The following is a 15,524-nucleotide window of genomic DNA, read 5'->3' as shown; positions in this document are numbered from 1 at the left end:
GGACGCCAAGGTGTCAGACCTCTAAAGTTTAGAGATAATTGCATCAATGATAAGCCGTGCTTGGAATTTCCCCAGGAAGGATTTAGAGATTTCCCCAGACTTGTGGATCCACCCCGGACTGTACTATTGGGTTTGTGGGGATTTCTGGATGAATTGCCATGGATCTAGCCTAGGTACCTAGGTACAGCCTACTGGAAATGCCGACTCCCTCATCCGACTATCTTGTAGGCATCATGGTGACCAGCCATACCCCCAGAATCTGTCAGGCGTTGTGATTCCCCAGAACGCCAAGTATTCCAAAAAAATACGGCTTAGAGCATCGGATACATAGGTCATCCGATCGGAAGTAATCCCGGAAGCTGCCCCGAAGCTGCTCCCATCGAATGATTTGAGGCTTGTCTAGCGAGAGTCATGCACGACGTCTTAAAACGAGCTAACTAGTTAGCGTGAGAAGGTTTGATGCCTTTTTTATAAGGCTTAAGGTCATGTGATATGATAGTGGAAGACCAAAGATGATCGGCTTTGGGATGCTTCCACTAAACTTATCAGTGAGCAAGAACAGATTCGATCTCCAATGTACGCAGACGGAATATATAGGATACAATGTCCTTGAGTGACTTCCAAGGTTCGAGGTGATATGATGACACATCACCACGTGACTCGGATATAGACGGATAATTTTCTCGGATTAAACGGATGAACTGCACTTACAGGAGTTCCGTAAGATTGTATACATATTTATCCATGTCTGAGACGTCGGATAAAGCCCAGCCAGGTTGGCGAATCCCCCGCGCATGCCAGGAATGCCGCAAACGTAAAATCAAATGCAATGGCCTGACCCCGTGAGATCCTTGAGTCCAAGTTCGGAGCGTGAATGCATTGGGCTAATATAACTAACATCAGTTGCAAAACTTGCCAATTGCGTAATACACCCTGTATATACAGAGACTACATTCGCCATCGGCGAAAGAAACATGATTATGAGGAAGTCGGTGAGAGGAATTCACCTCGTCAAGCCTCCCCAAGTGGAGTCCCGCCATCAGGGCAACGCACAGCCTCCGCCATGAATGACTTTCCAAATAGTGTGTCTGCAACACATATAGCATCACCGTCATGTCGGATGCAGCTATACTATGGTCCTACCTCTCATTTCTCTCTTATGCAGCATATCTACCGAGATCTCGTCTCCAATCCTACCTCCCAGCCTGAACCCTCTGGCGGGGTCGAGGAAGCTGGAGCTGGCTTGGACTTGTTTAGCTTTCGTCGCATTTTTTTCGGGACCCCAGACTTTCATGAGAATAACAAGTCCCTCGGGAAAGGGGATTTGTCTATGATGTTCCTGCCGTACGACCTGGCTAAGCTTTTTCTGTCGCGATTTCTCTCCAGCCTTTATCATCTGACGCCACTTCGCCCCAAGATATATTATGAGCAATGTCTGGACAGACTCTACAACTCTTCGCCCGCAGACCATCTAGATGCTCTCACCCAAGCGATCCTTCTCCTTTCCATGGCAAGCGCGGCACTTGGCACGGAACATTTTGCCTGGGGTGATGTCCTGTTCGAGCGTGTCAAGGCTTCGTTGACCGCGTTTGATGACGTGGTGAACCTTCAGACTATTCAGATCTCATTGCTTATGATAAGTTCTTCTCATCCTATCTTGCGGTGTGCAGACTGACATAAATTTTACGCCAATTACCAGAATGAACAAGGTCGGCCCAACTCAGTGTTCTTGCATTTGGGTTCGGCTTCTCGCAAAGCCTTATCAGCAGGTCTGCATAAGGATGTTCCCCATGATGTTGATCAAACACCCGAAAACATTGAAGAACGACGGGTAACCTTCTGGTCTCTTTACATCTACGAAACGTACAGTACCGCTTTCAGTTTGATCCTTGGCGAACTCTCTAACCTCATATATAGCTGGTTCTGCTTTCACGTGGGACGCCCTAGCTCCCTTTCCCTTAAAGATGTCGCAATCGAGTATCCACAGGATCCATTTATTCGATTGTTGGTGCAGCTTTGCAAAACCATCACTCGATCTGTTAATGAGATATATGGCCAGCGGCATGAGTCTCTTCTGCATATGTGGAGAGTCGCTCGATCCATTGCAGTTGATATCCGTGGCCATGAAGCACATCTACAACAAGCCCTGGGCCTTGGGCTTGATGATAGCATCCAGGCAGGATCCCTTGGGGTTCGACAAATAATCTTCATTACTCGTAAGTCAACAATTGAGATGTTATCTAGCCCCACTCTGACCAGAGCTAGTATACCATCATACCCTACTTCTCACATTTCGCCCGTTCTTGATATTTCGCGGCCATTGGCAGCGCGAGAGGAATATTGCACTCAACCAGTCTAGCACCAATGCCACAAATCTCCCCAGAGAAACGCCTTCTTGGCTCAACGAAGCCTGCAATCATGCCATCACTGCCGCCCAAAAAACACTCCATCTCTTATGTGAAGCTTCAAGAGTCAATAATCTTGTTCTGGTAAATAGACCGAATGTTGTTATAAAAACCCCCACTAACAATATGATAGGAATTGCGATACCATGGGTACTTTTTCGGCAATTCTGTATTTACTCTCATATACGAGTTCATTCACAACCCGAGTGTCGCGCCTGTCTATCTGCCATGGGTTTATGCTTCATTGCAAACCTTGTCAACCATGCGAGCTGGGGACCCGATCGCAAGCTCAATTTCAGCCATGCAGACCGTGCTTCGCAATATCAATCCATCGTACGAATGGGTACCTCCATTAGTAACAACTGGGGATAACATCGGGCCCCAAGGAGGGATAGCGATACAGCAAGGCCTCACCCCCGACCGCAGGCATCGATCACTGCTGAACATCTCTGCAATTCCTCAGAACCCGTCACTAGGCACCCGGCCTGGCATACTGACATCTCCTTGGAACCTTCCACAGGTGGAAAAGCTGGAAAACCCGGAAACCGGAGGTTCTGCGGGCTCCGGGGAAGACTTGCTTGATTTCACTCAGTCTGACATGGGCTGGGATTTTGATTTCTCTACCATGGATCTGGACGCGTTCTTTTCGGTTTATCAATCGAATAATGCCCCGGTCCTTTAATGGGTGCCTCGCATCAGGAAATTTCATAACCTGGAATACAACTCCTTCATATTGTATCCATTTGGTCTCCATCAGTGGGTCATCTACGGACTTAATCGCTAAAAGTTGATCTATATCCGAAGGGTGGATATAATGGAAGCTCTGGAAGCTCTGGAAGGTACAGAAATATAATTCCAGCAAATGAACGGCCGTTTCTGACCAAGTGGGTCGCTAATATATCCGTACGTATATTTCCGAGCAACTCGCCCCAGTGATATCCTCGCTAACACGATAGTGTTTGCAGTTTGTTTTATCCGCTTGAAGAAATATCCGCTATCTATAAACCCCGCCACAGCGATACATACGTGATGTGATCTATGAACCATGACCCACTCCCGGCAATATGGATTTAAAAACATAGCTTCGATAACAAGATCCGCAATATAAGAGTTCTTCTGTGCCTCGACATCATGGTATTTTTCTCCAATCTCACTTTACCTGGTCCCATCGCCAGTAGTCATTCTTTTTCATCCCAGGCATATACGCCTCCGTCATGGAAACTCCATCGTCCGGCACAACAACTCCAGTCGACCTGGAACACGGCGACGACCAGATTCGCAAACGACTGACAGTCACCTTCCGCGATCTAAATGTCCGAGTAACGGCACCAGATGCTGCTTTGGGAAGCACTTTATGGTCAGAGGTGGACCCGCGACAGGTTGGGGCACTGCTGAAGCGCGGCGACCGCCCAAAAAGGGTGGGCATATTCAACCATTAACATGCAGTTATCATATACTGACTTAGCCTCTAGACGATCCTCAAAGATGTTGCTGGTCAGGTCAAGCCCGGTGAAATGGTATGCTCTAACCCGAAAACAGGAATGTTGTAACTAATCAATATAGCTTCTTGTGCTGGGCCGCCCAGGTTCTGGATGCACTTCCCTCCTTCGAGTCCTCTCCAATGATCGGGATAGTTTCGACGAAGTCACCGGTGAAACCAACTATGGAAGCATGGATCATAAAGCTGCCAAAAAGTTTCGTCAGCAGATCATGTTTAACAATGAAGGCATGCAATCATAACTTGAGATCTACTGAACTCAATGCTAACTGCACTGATATTAGACGACGTTCACTTCCCAACACTTACTGTCAACCGTACAATGAAATTCGCTCTTCGAAACAAGGTTCCTAACGAGCGCCCAGAGCATCTGAGAAACCGCAAGGACTTCGTGCAGAACCACCGCGATGAGATCCTGGGGTCGCTTGGAATTGGACACACGAAGAAGAACTTGGTAGGAAACGAGTACATCCGAGGCGTGTCAGGAGGGGAACGTAAGCGCGTTTCCCTTGCTGAGGTCCTGGCTGGCCAAAGCCCAGTCCAAATGTGGGACAATCCCACTCGGGGATTGGACTCGAAATCAGCGGTTGAATTTGCTCGAATGCTCAGACGCGAAGCGGATCGAAACGACAAAACAATCATTACAACTACCTACCAGGCCGGCAACGGTATTTATGACCAGTTCGACAAGGTCCTTGTCTTGGCTGAAGGTCGTGTGACTTACTACGGCCCTCGTCGTATTGCAAGGGAATACTTCGAAGACCTTGGATTCATCTGCCCCAAGGGTGCCAATGTCGCAGACTTCCTTACTTCAGTCACTGTTCTTACCGAACGCACAATACGACCCGGCTGGGAAGAGAAGGTGCCCAATACACCCGAGGACTTCGAAAACTGCTATCAAAACAGCCCCATCTGCGAAGATCAAATGAACTCTATCGTGGATCCTGATAAGCTGAGCTACGAAGCCGAAGACCTTAAGCTGGCAGTATCCAGTGAAAAGCGCAAACAGCATATTCCTCGGAACAGCAGTGTTTATACAGCGAATCTCTGGGATCAGATTGCCGCTTGTGCTCTCCGCCAGTTCCAGGTTATCTGGGGTGATAAGCTCTCGCTGTTTGTGAAGGTTGGGTCAGCTCTAATCCAGGCCCTGGTCTGTGGAAGTTTGTTCTATAACTTGCCAGAGGTAATCAAGAAACCCCCTACTCGAGACACTTCAAGAAGACCAAGCTGACAGTTGAAATTACAAGAATTCGAGCTCAATATTCTTACGCCCTGGTGTTTGCTTTTTCCCGGTGTTATATTTCCTCCTTGAAAGTCTGTCTGAGACAACTGCATCTTTTATGGGCCGGCCAATTCTTTCTCGTCAGAAGCGATTCGGATTTTACCGACCTACAGCCTTCGCCATTGCCAACGCTATCACTGATATCCCAGTTGTGATGTTCCAGGTGACCTGCTTCTCGCTCATCCTTTACTTCATGGCGGCTCTTCAAATGAACGCAGGAAAGTTCTTCACCTTTTGGATCATCATTATCGCGCAGACATTGTGTTTCGTGCAACTATTCCGAGCTGTTGGCGCTGTTTGTAAACAGTTTGGAAATGCATCCAAAATATCCGGCTTGCTGTCCACCGTCTACTTTGTCTATGGAGGTGAGTGTTTTATTATAGCATTGATACAAAGCATTCTAAACTGATAATTTGTAGGATATCTTATTCCATTCCAAAAAATGCATGTGTGGTTCCGTTGGATCTTCTACCTTAATCCGGGAGCCTATGCATTTGAAGCACTCATGGCCAATGAGTTTGTTGGACGCAAATTCACTTGCATAGAACCCGACTATATTCCATATGGCACCGGATATTCCAGCACAGCGTCTGCCCACCGTGGATGTTCAGTCCTTGGAAGTGACGACGAAGGTATTATTGATGGGGCAAAATACATCCAAGAGCAATACAGTTATTCAGTCCATCACATCTGGAGAAGCTTTGGTATTCTCATTGGATTTTGGATTTTCTTCATCTGTCTGACTTCGTTCGGGCTTGAACTCCGGAACAGCCAAAGTGGATCATCTGTTCTGCTTTACAAGCGTGGCAGCAAGAAAACTCGTGGAAAAGAAGAAGGTGAGAAGTCACAGTCTCCAAAGCAGGCAGACGTTGGCGCACTTTTGGGCTCGGTCAAGCAATCAACCTTTACATGGAAAGACCTTGACTACCATGTACCTTTCCACGGTGAGAAGAAACAGCTTCTGAACAAGGTATTTGGATTTGTCCAACCTGGAAACCTGGTTGCCCTCATGGGAGCTTCTGGAGCCGGAAAAACAACATTGTTGGATGTCCTTGCCCAGCGCAAGGATAGCGGAGAGATCTATGGATCTGTTTTGATTGACGGCCGCCCAGTGGGCATCAGCTTCCAGCGAACTACTGGTTACTGCGAACAGATGGATGTGCATCTTGAGACAGCGACCGTCAAGGAGGCATTGGACTTTTCAGCCGTTCTTCGTCAGCCATCGACAATTCCACACGAAGAAAAGATCGCTTACGTCGAACATATCATCGACCTTTTGGAGCTGCGTGATATTAGCGAAGCACTCATTGGAGGTATGTTTGCTTGATTTTTTGATGCTACTGGACAGCGATACTAATAGCCCTCAGTGCCTGGAGCTGGACTCAGCATCGAACAGCGCAAACGCGTGACCCTGGGTGTTGAGCTTGTTGCTAAGCCCACATTGCTGTTTTTAGATGAACCCACCTCCGGTCTTGATGGACAAAGTGCGTTCAACATCGTGCGGTTCCTTCGCAAACTGGTCGATGGCGGCCAAGCTGTGTTGGTAAGTTCTCAGTTAGTTACAATATATTTGCGTCGTACTGATGTGTTAGTGTACAATTCATCAACCATCTGCGGTACTATTCGACGCATTTGACGGTTTACTCCTGCTAGCCAAGGGCGGAAAAATGACATATTTCGGAGAAAGTGAGTTTTTACTCTTCAGGCGATTGGTCACGATCAAGCAACTACTAACTGGTTTGTGATTACAGCTGGCAAGGACTCAACCAAAATCTTAGACTACTTCAGTCGGAATGGAGCGCCGTGCCCTCCGGATGCCAACCCAGCAGAGCACATCATTGATGTTGTTCAAGGAGGTGGTACTACAGACAAAAAGGATTGGGTTGAAATTTGGAACCAGTCAGAAGAGCGCACGCAAGCACTCTCCCAGCTTGATGCACTAAACGAATCCAGCAAAGATGATTCCGACTATGTTGAAGATACTGCGGACTTTGCGACCTCGCACTGGTTCCAATTCAAGACGGTTTCTAAGCGCCTCAGCATTCATATCTGGCGCTCACCAGTACGTCGTTACAATGATATACAAAATTAATTTGCAAAAAGCTGACGTTCGCCTAGGATTACATGTGGAACAAGATCATTCTCCATATTTTCGCCGCACTCTTCAGTGGATTCACCTTCTGGAAGATCGGAAACGGCACTTTCGACCTTCAGTTGAGACTCTTTGCGATTTTCAACTTCATCTTCGTCGCCCCAGGCTGTATTAATCAGATGCAGCCGTTCTTTTTGCATAGTCGGGATATCTTTGAGACCCGAGAGAAAAAGGTGAGTAGGCTAGTGGGATCCTACTGGCATACAACCATCGCTAAGACTAGTTTCCATATAGTCCAAAACCTATCACTGGAGCGCGTTCATTGGGGCTCAGACTCTGACGGAGATTCCATACCTTATTATTTGCGCCACACTCTACTTTGCATGCTGGTACTTCACAGCAGGACTTCCGGTGGAGGCCAACGTTTCCGGACATGTCTATCTTCAGATGATTTGTAAGTTACACCAAATCTTGAAGATTGATTCGGGTATCTAACATCAAGACAGTCTATGAACTACTATACACGTCCATCGGCCAGGCAATTGCGGCATATGCACCGAACGAGTATTTTGCGGCTGTGATGAACCCCGTATTGATCGGTGCCGGCCTGATCAGTTTCTGTGGCGTAGTGGTTCCATACTCTCTCATGCAGCCATTCTGGCGATACTGGATTTACTACCTGGACCCTTTCAACTATTTGGTTGGTGGGCTGTTTGGCGAGGTGATCTGGGATGTTAAGGTCAAGTGTGAACCGTCAGAATTTGTGCAGTTCACCGCACCGTCTGGTCAGACCTGCGGCCAATACATGGCCGATTTCCTCGCCATGCAGACTGGTTACCTAGCTGATGGGAACTCGACTGGGACATGTTCATTCTGTCCGTATTCCGAAGGTTCCGATTACGCGAAAACGTTCAATCTTCAAGAGAAATACTATTCGTGGAGAGATGTGAGTATACCCTGGTTGATTTGGCTTATATCGCAATGCTAATTCTTTATGTTTAGACGGGTATCACTGCCCTGTTCTGCATCTCATCGTACGCCTTGGTGTTCTTGATGATGAAGCTCAGGAGCAAGAAGACGAAGAGTGCCCGTTCTGAATGAGCGATCACCACCAACTTGACCATAGGGCCTTGGTTAATCTAAGATCGGCATCATTCATATATATTCCATTCAAGTTCTGCGGGGTAGAACCACAAAGTTTTTTCCCATTTCGTTCTTTGCTTCTATAGATCATTTCCCTCGGCATTTACTACTCTTGTGTTAGCAGCCAAGGGACACGGCGTTTCTCCAGGACCTCATTAGATTGATCTCTCTTTTATTGTTAATTTCTCCCTTCTACAGCCTCTTATTCAGTCTATTAATTATATTATGTTTCGTTTACTTCTATCTGGGTGGTAACTAAGCTATAATAAACCGTCACATCCATTTGAAATTTACATATAGAATATAATGACCTGTGAATTCGACGTCGAAAATGATAGCTTTTGGCGCCAAAAACGGCTGGCTTTCCACCATACCCCCACTTGACCGCTACCCCAAATCCTCCTGACCTGGTGTTAGTCGCTCGACCTTAGCAAGTGGCTCCCCACGTTTTCCACTAGTGACCAAACGACTTTAAAATGGCCTCCCTTGAAAGCTAAAGTCCGTTCACTCGTTGCTTCGCCTGGACTATTAAGGTGCTTCTAAGATGTTTTATATCCCACCAGCAAACATGTTCCTACCGCTGTTAATATTAATTTCACTTGCATATTTGTTAGGGTTCATGGACCTACAGCTTCGACACCAGTGCCTTCCCCTGTAGAATATGTCGCAAAGATAGGGCATCCCATAATGGGTTTCAGGGAGCAGCGTCAGGAAACCTCTGCAACAATTCTATCTGCGTATAGTTCTCTTTGTCCATTGAGAACTCTTGATTGGCACCAATGCGTCCAGCGAATGGGACGACGGTGGTTGGCGAAGGTAATTCCTCAGTATCATGTCCGCTTCTCCAGAATTTGGCGTGTGGGAGCGTAGTCGAAATCTTTCAAGACGTGAAATACTGGTTCAAGGAACTCAACATCTGCGGATGCACGAGTATTAATACGGAAATAAATCCCGAGGCTTGAGGCTTTGTACGCGTGCTCAGGGGGGCCGTTTAACACGGCAGAGACTTTTCTATGGACAGTTCATGACGTAGACCATGCCGGGAATGTTCACCATGAGAGACGGATCTCTCCGATGATCCACAGACACGGAAGTTCATTATCGTTCAGGTAACGGGGGGCGCACGAGCCATCCTTAAATCACGAGCTAATTCTTACATGTAGTCAAGATTATAAACCTCGAGGGCTGACCAACTAATCTACGTAGGTAGTTAGCTACTCCACTCATATAAATAAGCATATCGGGAACAAGCTCAAGCAGTAGGCTCCAAGGTTTGGGCTTTTACTTAGGTCGGTACGTAAGAATGACTCTTCGTCGACTAATATTGAACCCGCGGCAATGCCAGCCAAGCCTCTAGATTGATTGCGTGGGAATTTTTACTAGGTTCGCCACGGGGGTAGCGTTATATATTCGCACAACTACCACTCCACAGATTATATCTGGATCGTAAAGCAGCTGTCCCAAATTGTCCAATTAGTACTTTCTTCCGCAATTCACCATGCCTCCTGCATACAAACGACTTGACAAAGACGACTGCGTCTTCCTTTTTGTTGATCAACAGGTGCGTTGCATTGTATAAATTCATCGACAATTGGTTTTGGCTGATACCTTCTTTGAAACAGTCAGGTTTAATCCAGCTAGTCCGTGACTTTGAACCCAACGAATTTCACACAAATCTCCTGGCATTGGCAAAGGTTGCAGCTTACTACAAAGCCCCTGCCGTGCTGACGACTTCATTTGAATCTGGACCTAATGGCCCTATCGTCAAAGAGATTCCAGAGGCGCTCCCCAATGCACCTCTGATTCGTCGTCCCGGGCAAATAAATGCCATGGATAACGAAGACTTTGTCAGTGCAGTCAAAGCAACTGGTAAAAAGCAGATTATCATCAGGTAATTGCTGTAATTTACTAGTACAGTTCTAGATCGATCTCGCTAACAACCGGTAGTGGTGTGTTGACTGAAATCTGCGTTGCCTTCCCCGCCCTCAGTTTAATCGAACAAGGCTACGATGTCTTTGTGGTCACTGATGCATCCGGTACCTTTAAAGAGCACACGAGGGAATCTGCCCACAAGCGGATGGTTCAAGCAGGGTGCCAGCTTCTCAACTGGGCAGCTGTCTCTGCTGAGCTTCACAGAGATTGGCGCCGGGATGTCGAAGGCTATCGTGGAATTTGGCGTGATTATGTTCCCGGTTACTGGTGCTTGATGCAAAGCTATACATCCAGCGGTCAGAGTGCCGAAAAGTAAAGTGGCAGCAGAAGCGTCCTTGACTCTCCAAATCAGTGTTCAAATTAAAGTTCTTATTGAGGCCTAGGGCTTAACATCTTCGGCTAGACTTTTGACACTGAATTATATTATTTGTTATCCTCTCGATGTGGGATGCTGTGCTTTGTCCCTCAAGAGTTTTGAAGGTCTCAGTTGAGGATCTCACTTGCACGCTGAAATCGTGATATGATGATGAGATCAGGGTAAATGATGGGCGTTCATTAAATTGGAGGTAAAAGGATTGCGTTATTAGTAGAGGAGACAAAAGAGTGCTGCAGACCACACGCAAATGTAACGGAAACAAATTGCATCTGAGCGCAAGTACAGGAATAATCAAGGCCCCCCAGTCTGCGGATTAAGAACCAGTTTTCTAGGGCTTCGTCCCGCCACCACGTCTTCGCAAGCTTCCTGGATTCCATACAGCCCACCAGGTCGCATTTCCAATGGTGTCGGTGTTACACCGCCAGCAAGAGCCATAGGTAAATATTCACTGTACCACCATTTTGTGAAGGCTGCATTCGCCACCTTTTGGGTGGTCGCGCTGAAAAAGTCGTAGAGGAGGCTGACATTGGCAGCTAGACGCATCTCCTCGCTCTTCGGGCGGGTAGAGACGAATTTACCACCCGCAGGCTGCAGGATGTCACTAATAGCGGTTGCTCCTTTTGCATCTCCAGAAGCTGTCATCACAAAATCATACGGGCCGAATTCCCTCAGCTTATCAACAATCTGGTCATCTTTGTAGTCCAGGACCTCGCACGCACCAAGACCACGCACGTAGTCAAATTTCCGCGGCGATGCTGTTGCCACAACGTCATATCCATTCTGATATTAATGTCAACTCTTTACTTGCCAGCGTATGTGAACATTTCACTCACACTTGCAGCGTACTGAACAGCATATCCTCCCACCGATCCACTTGCGCTCCAGATCAGTGCTTTCCCACCGCGATGCTCGTTGGCTTTACCCATCCCCAATTTCAAATGCAAGGCTGCTACTGCAGTTAAAAGTGCGAAAGGGATCGCCGCAGCGTCTTCGAATGTAGTGTTTTCCGGAATCATGGCAGTCGTAGTTTCGGTTCCCACCACGTACTTTTGCCAACACCCGTATTTAGTTTGTTTCAATTGGTAAATTGGTGTGTCTGATACAACACGATCGCCCTTTTTGAAATTTGTAACTAGTGGCCCAACCTCTTCGACGAGGCCAGCCACACCGTTCCCTAAAATGGAAGGATAAGGCATATCAATATAAGCTTGGCCGCGAACAGTTGCATCAAAAGGCTGGATGGCGAATGCTTGATTCTATTGACTGTTAACAGAGTCGACCGCCGTCTAGGAGAGCCCTAGAGATCACCAGTGAGCATGAACCGTCCGTACACACCTTGATCACAATTTCATTTCCCACTGGGACTGGATACGGGGCTGGGAGAACCTGAAGGTCTCCCTTTGGCTCCAAAATCCAAGAAGCTTCATTTAAGGACATCGTAAATCGATGCAGACCCATATACGTTTACTTTTCAACGGAAAAGTTTTCTGTTCAAGTATTCGATATAAAACCAATAGTTAGCCCGTACGCTGTTGTGACATCACCACTTTTACGCTGCCTCCATTTCTTCGTAATTTTGCGTTAATGCCGTTCCACCGTGTAAATTACATATGTAGGTCAGCTAGGCGAGGATTCGCTAATCATTAGAAAGAGCAGACTCCCTCTTTGGTTTCTTGGCATTTGGAATTGAAACATGTATTGCACAATCTCCATACGAATTTCTAATATCGTCTCCGTAGTGTATTATGGACTACAACTTTGGGAGTATTGAGGGGATAAACCGGAAGTGGTAAAACTACCTGCATACAGCAGTAACACAATAATCTACGACTAGATAATCTATGTGTACCTAAAAAGCCAAACATGTTGTACCACACGATTCACCAGCTACGACTAAAGCTGGAAGGGATGCCATTAGTTCTTGTGTAGATAATTTGCTCTCCACTTGCTATGTGGTAAAGATAATCACCTAGGTTGGGGACCTTGCCGTTGCACATTATATACACATGCATGGATGTGATTGTGGTCTGTGTCATTCCACCAGCGCAATTAAACCCATTAAAACCTGGGATGCTTGAGAGTTAAACGTGGCACAGGACATGATCTACCAATTCAATTTCCGTTGCGTTCTCGGATTTGAGCCGAGCCGTTGAACCTTGTCGCGGACCCCGACGTACCCCCGAGGTTCACAGCCGTTGATCACAGGGAGATTGAGACCCACGTGTTGTACAGACTAGTCGCATCCAAAATATAAAAAGGTCCAAACAACCCCCTGATTCTACACTGGATCAACGTCCCTAGACGCCCTTGAAGATGCGGTTTGACATTCTTGCCGTCTTCCCTCTGGCCGCCAGTGCGGTCAACATCATCTCATCCAATGATGATGGTTGGGCGGAATCGAACATCCGCGCTCTATTCGAGTCCCTAGGGGCCGCAGATCATTCAGTCGTGGTTTCTGCGCCCGCCGAGAACCAGAGCGGCACGGGTATGCTATGCCTTCCCCTCTACATTCCGCTCCTTTATTGACGCGTCACTACAGGTTCAAAGGAAGAAGAGCCGACTGTCTTGACTGAGCCATGCGAGTTTAATAGCTGCCCATCTGGCAGCCCGGCTGTGGGATCTAATTCCTCGGAGGTCAGTATCGTGTCCGCTGTCCCCAGAACGGTGGACTGATCGTATAAATAGCCCCGACTTGGTTATGTCAATAGCTACCCGGTGACATCAATTCAATACGGCATCGATACGAGCGGTCCGAAATTCTTCAACGGCGCCCCGGACTTGGCCGTCACAGGTCCAAATGTCGGCAGCAACATTGGCCTCGCAGTTTTCATCTCCGGAACAGTGGGCGCCGCCACCTACGCTGCGAAGGATGGAATCCCCGCTATCGCCTTCTCCGGTGCTAGTGGCTCCCAGACTTCATGGGATAGCGAGCGGCCTCACTACAGTGATGTTTATGCCGATTTGGCAACAAACGTAACAAACCAGGTGGTTGCTGCTGGCAAGCCATACCTACCGGACGATATCTGGCTGAACGTCAATTTCGGAAAGGTTTCTGACGAATGCGCAAGTCCGGCTGATTTCTCTTTCGTCCTCTCCCGCATCCATATCGCAGTTCCATTGATTACTCCGGATGATGTGACCACGTGCGGGGATTCGAGATTGCCAAGCGAATTGAAAGTATCGCTAGCGTCTGGGTGCTATGCAAGTGTCTCAGTTGGAATAGCAGCCTCGAAGAGGGATGCCGACGCAGAGATGCAGGGGGTTGTTTTGAAGAAGCTAGGAAATTTGCTGACCTGTCTACCATGATTGGTGTAAAAATCGCCGGTGCCAAGAATGTGCAAGAATGTGCAGATCATGTTCCTGATAATCACCACGTGCTATATTGAGCCATGGCGTGTTGTGCCAGAGGATATTAGATCCCTGCAAGGAGTACATATGAAGAGCACTACTGTATATTAAAACCCAGACTAGCTTCAATTAAGGATAGTTACCACCTTGACAAGCGGAGAAAATGCCTCAGCTTGTGAGTAGCTGGTTGAGACATTTCGCATCGGAGAAACACAAACAAACGGCGAATCACCGGGTCTGTCGATCCCACGGGCAAAAAGTAATCTAATCTATAATCAAAGTTTCAAGTGGGACTCTGTTATCATCCACTATACTTCATCGGGGCTGAAGACCGTTTCCATCGGACTAAACCGCCCGAAGGAAGTGGGTCTAGCGACAAGGTACGCATGTCGATCAAAGGGGATGAATACTACAACATTGTACATGTACAATATAAATATTCCGAAGAAAGCCCGTTTGTACATAGCACGAGCTCACTATTCCTGATTTCCATTTCAACATGATTCCTCAACTGATTGCTGCGCTGACTGTTCTCACTGTGCTGCCTGTGACGGCTAGCCCGGTTGAGCTGACGCGTCGAGGAACGGTTGGATCCGACGTTATTGTCGGATTTCCCGAAACAGTTCCAGCCGGTGCTACTGGCGACCTCTATTTGGCCTACCAGCCGAAACTATATGTTGCAAATGGCTGCGTGCCTTTCCCGGCCGTAGATGCAAACGGGAACACCAAGTGAGTGAAAGAATTGCCTCTTGAACAATTTTCTCAACTCCAATATCTGATATATGTGATGTAGTGCCGGTCTCAAACCAACAGGAAGCCCTAGTAGTGGATGCAGCAAGAGCACGGGACAAGTATACGGTGAGTTTCTCTAGAAGTTATTAATAAATAACCTGGGATATATTGACTAACGGGCTTACGATTGCAATCCACAGTGAGAAGCGGTTCTTCGGGTGACAAACATGCCCTGATGTATTCCTGGTATTTCCCCAAGGATTCGCCTTCGACTGATCTCGGCCATCGCCACGATTGGGAAGGGGTTATTATCTGGCTTTCCGACGACAAAAGTACTGCTGCCTCGAACATTGTGGCCGTTTGTCCGTCGGCACATGGTGCCTGGGATTGCAGTACAGACGGCTATACGCTTGATGGGACTGCATCTCTGATCAAGTACGAGTCTGTTTGGCCTGTTAATCATTCTCTCGGCCTAACAACCACCGTCGGCGGCACACAGCCATTGGTTGCCTGGGAGTCAATGTCAAGTAAGTTTCGCAGATATACCCCCAAGGTTTGGAAGCGCAATCTAACCTGGAACGTTCAGCTGTCGTACAAAATGCCTTGGATACAACCGACTTTGGATCAGGGAATGTTCCGTTCAACGAGAACAATTTTGCTTCCAACCTGGCGAAGGCAACGTTCTGAGCTTGTGGCCAGGAAAATTACCCACTGAA

The 15,524-nt window shown here is 47.5% G+C and overlaps 6 protein-coding genes across 6 annotated transcripts; 5 read left to right on the top strand and 1 right to left on the bottom strand.

The window, feature by feature from the left end:
- Positions 1 to 1,063: 1,063 nt before the first annotated feature.
- N7471_005297 (fungal specific transcription factor domain-containing protein) lies at positions 1,064 to 3,087 on the top strand (the record flags this gene model as incomplete). Its single annotated transcript, XM_057278016.1, has 5 exons — positions 1,064 to 1,600; positions 1,700 to 1,863; positions 1,918 to 2,216; positions 2,266 to 2,489; positions 2,539 to 3,087. The coding sequence occupies 5 exons, from the start codon at positions 1,064 to 1,066 to the stop codon at positions 3,085 to 3,087; spliced, it is 1,773 nt and encodes a 590-aa protein (XP_057137626.1).
- A 532-nt stretch (positions 3,088 to 3,619) lies between these two features.
- N7471_005296 (putative ABC multidrug transporter) lies at positions 3,620 to 8,570 on the top strand (the record flags this gene model as incomplete). The annotated part of the gene is made up of 13 exons (XM_057278015.1): positions 3,620 to 3,823; positions 3,878 to 3,922; positions 3,969 to 4,131; positions 4,188 to 5,086; positions 5,151 to 5,550; positions 5,605 to 6,498; positions 6,553 to 6,728; positions 6,778 to 6,871; positions 6,937 to 7,247; positions 7,304 to 7,510; positions 7,572 to 7,731; positions 7,784 to 8,223; positions 8,280 to 8,570. 13 exons carry the CDS (start codon positions 3,620 to 3,622, stop codon positions 8,376 to 8,378), a joined length of 4,092 nt encoding a protein of 1,363 aa, XP_057137625.1. The 3' UTR covers positions 8,379 to 8,570.
- A 1,348-nt stretch (positions 8,571 to 9,918) lies between these two features.
- Positions 9,919 to 10,668, top strand: N7471_005295 (uncharacterized protein; the record flags this gene model as incomplete). Its single annotated transcript, XM_057278014.1, has 3 exons — positions 9,919 to 9,981; positions 10,043 to 10,311; positions 10,368 to 10,668. The coding sequence occupies 3 exons, from the start codon at positions 9,919 to 9,921 to the stop codon at positions 10,666 to 10,668; spliced, it is 633 nt and encodes a 210-aa protein (XP_057137624.1).
- Positions 10,669 to 11,019: 351 nt separating this feature from the next.
- N7471_005294 (zinc-binding alcohol dehydrogenase family protein) lies at positions 11,020 to 12,186 on the bottom strand (the record flags this gene model as incomplete). Its single annotated transcript, XM_057278013.1, has 3 exons — positions 11,020 to 11,508; positions 11,562 to 11,984; positions 12,064 to 12,186. 3 exons carry the CDS (start codon positions 12,184 to 12,186, stop codon positions 11,020 to 11,022), a joined length of 1,035 nt encoding a protein of 344 aa, XP_057137623.1.
- Positions 12,187 to 13,041: 855 nt separating this feature from the next.
- On the top strand, positions 13,042 to 14,034 carry N7471_005293 (5'/3'-nucleotidase SurE; the record flags this gene model as incomplete). The annotated part of the gene is made up of 3 exons (XM_057278012.1): positions 13,042 to 13,213; positions 13,268 to 13,362; positions 13,414 to 14,034. 3 exons carry the CDS (start codon positions 13,042 to 13,044, stop codon positions 14,032 to 14,034), a joined length of 888 nt encoding a protein of 295 aa, XP_057137622.1.
- A 541-nt stretch (positions 14,035 to 14,575) lies between these two features.
- On the top strand, positions 14,576 to 15,495 carry N7471_005292 (NPP1 family protein; the record flags this gene model as incomplete). Its single annotated transcript, XM_057278011.1, has 4 exons — positions 14,576 to 14,805; positions 14,870 to 14,934; positions 15,009 to 15,335; positions 15,395 to 15,495. 4 exons carry the CDS (start codon positions 14,576 to 14,578, stop codon positions 15,493 to 15,495), a joined length of 723 nt encoding a protein of 240 aa, XP_057137621.1.
- Positions 15,496 to 15,524: the final 29 nt, after the last annotated feature.

Source organism: Penicillium samsonianum (assembly GCF_028829775.1).
Source record: "Penicillium samsonianum strain IBT 33392 chromosome Unknown utg000003l_segment0_segment0, whole genome shotgun sequence".
NCBI classification, from domain to species: Eukaryota; Fungi; Ascomycota; class Eurotiomycetes; order Eurotiales; family Aspergillaceae; genus Penicillium; species Penicillium samsonianum.
The sequence above is the reverse complement of the archived record's forward strand: the minus strand, read 5'-3'. Positions and strand labels throughout refer to the sequence as shown.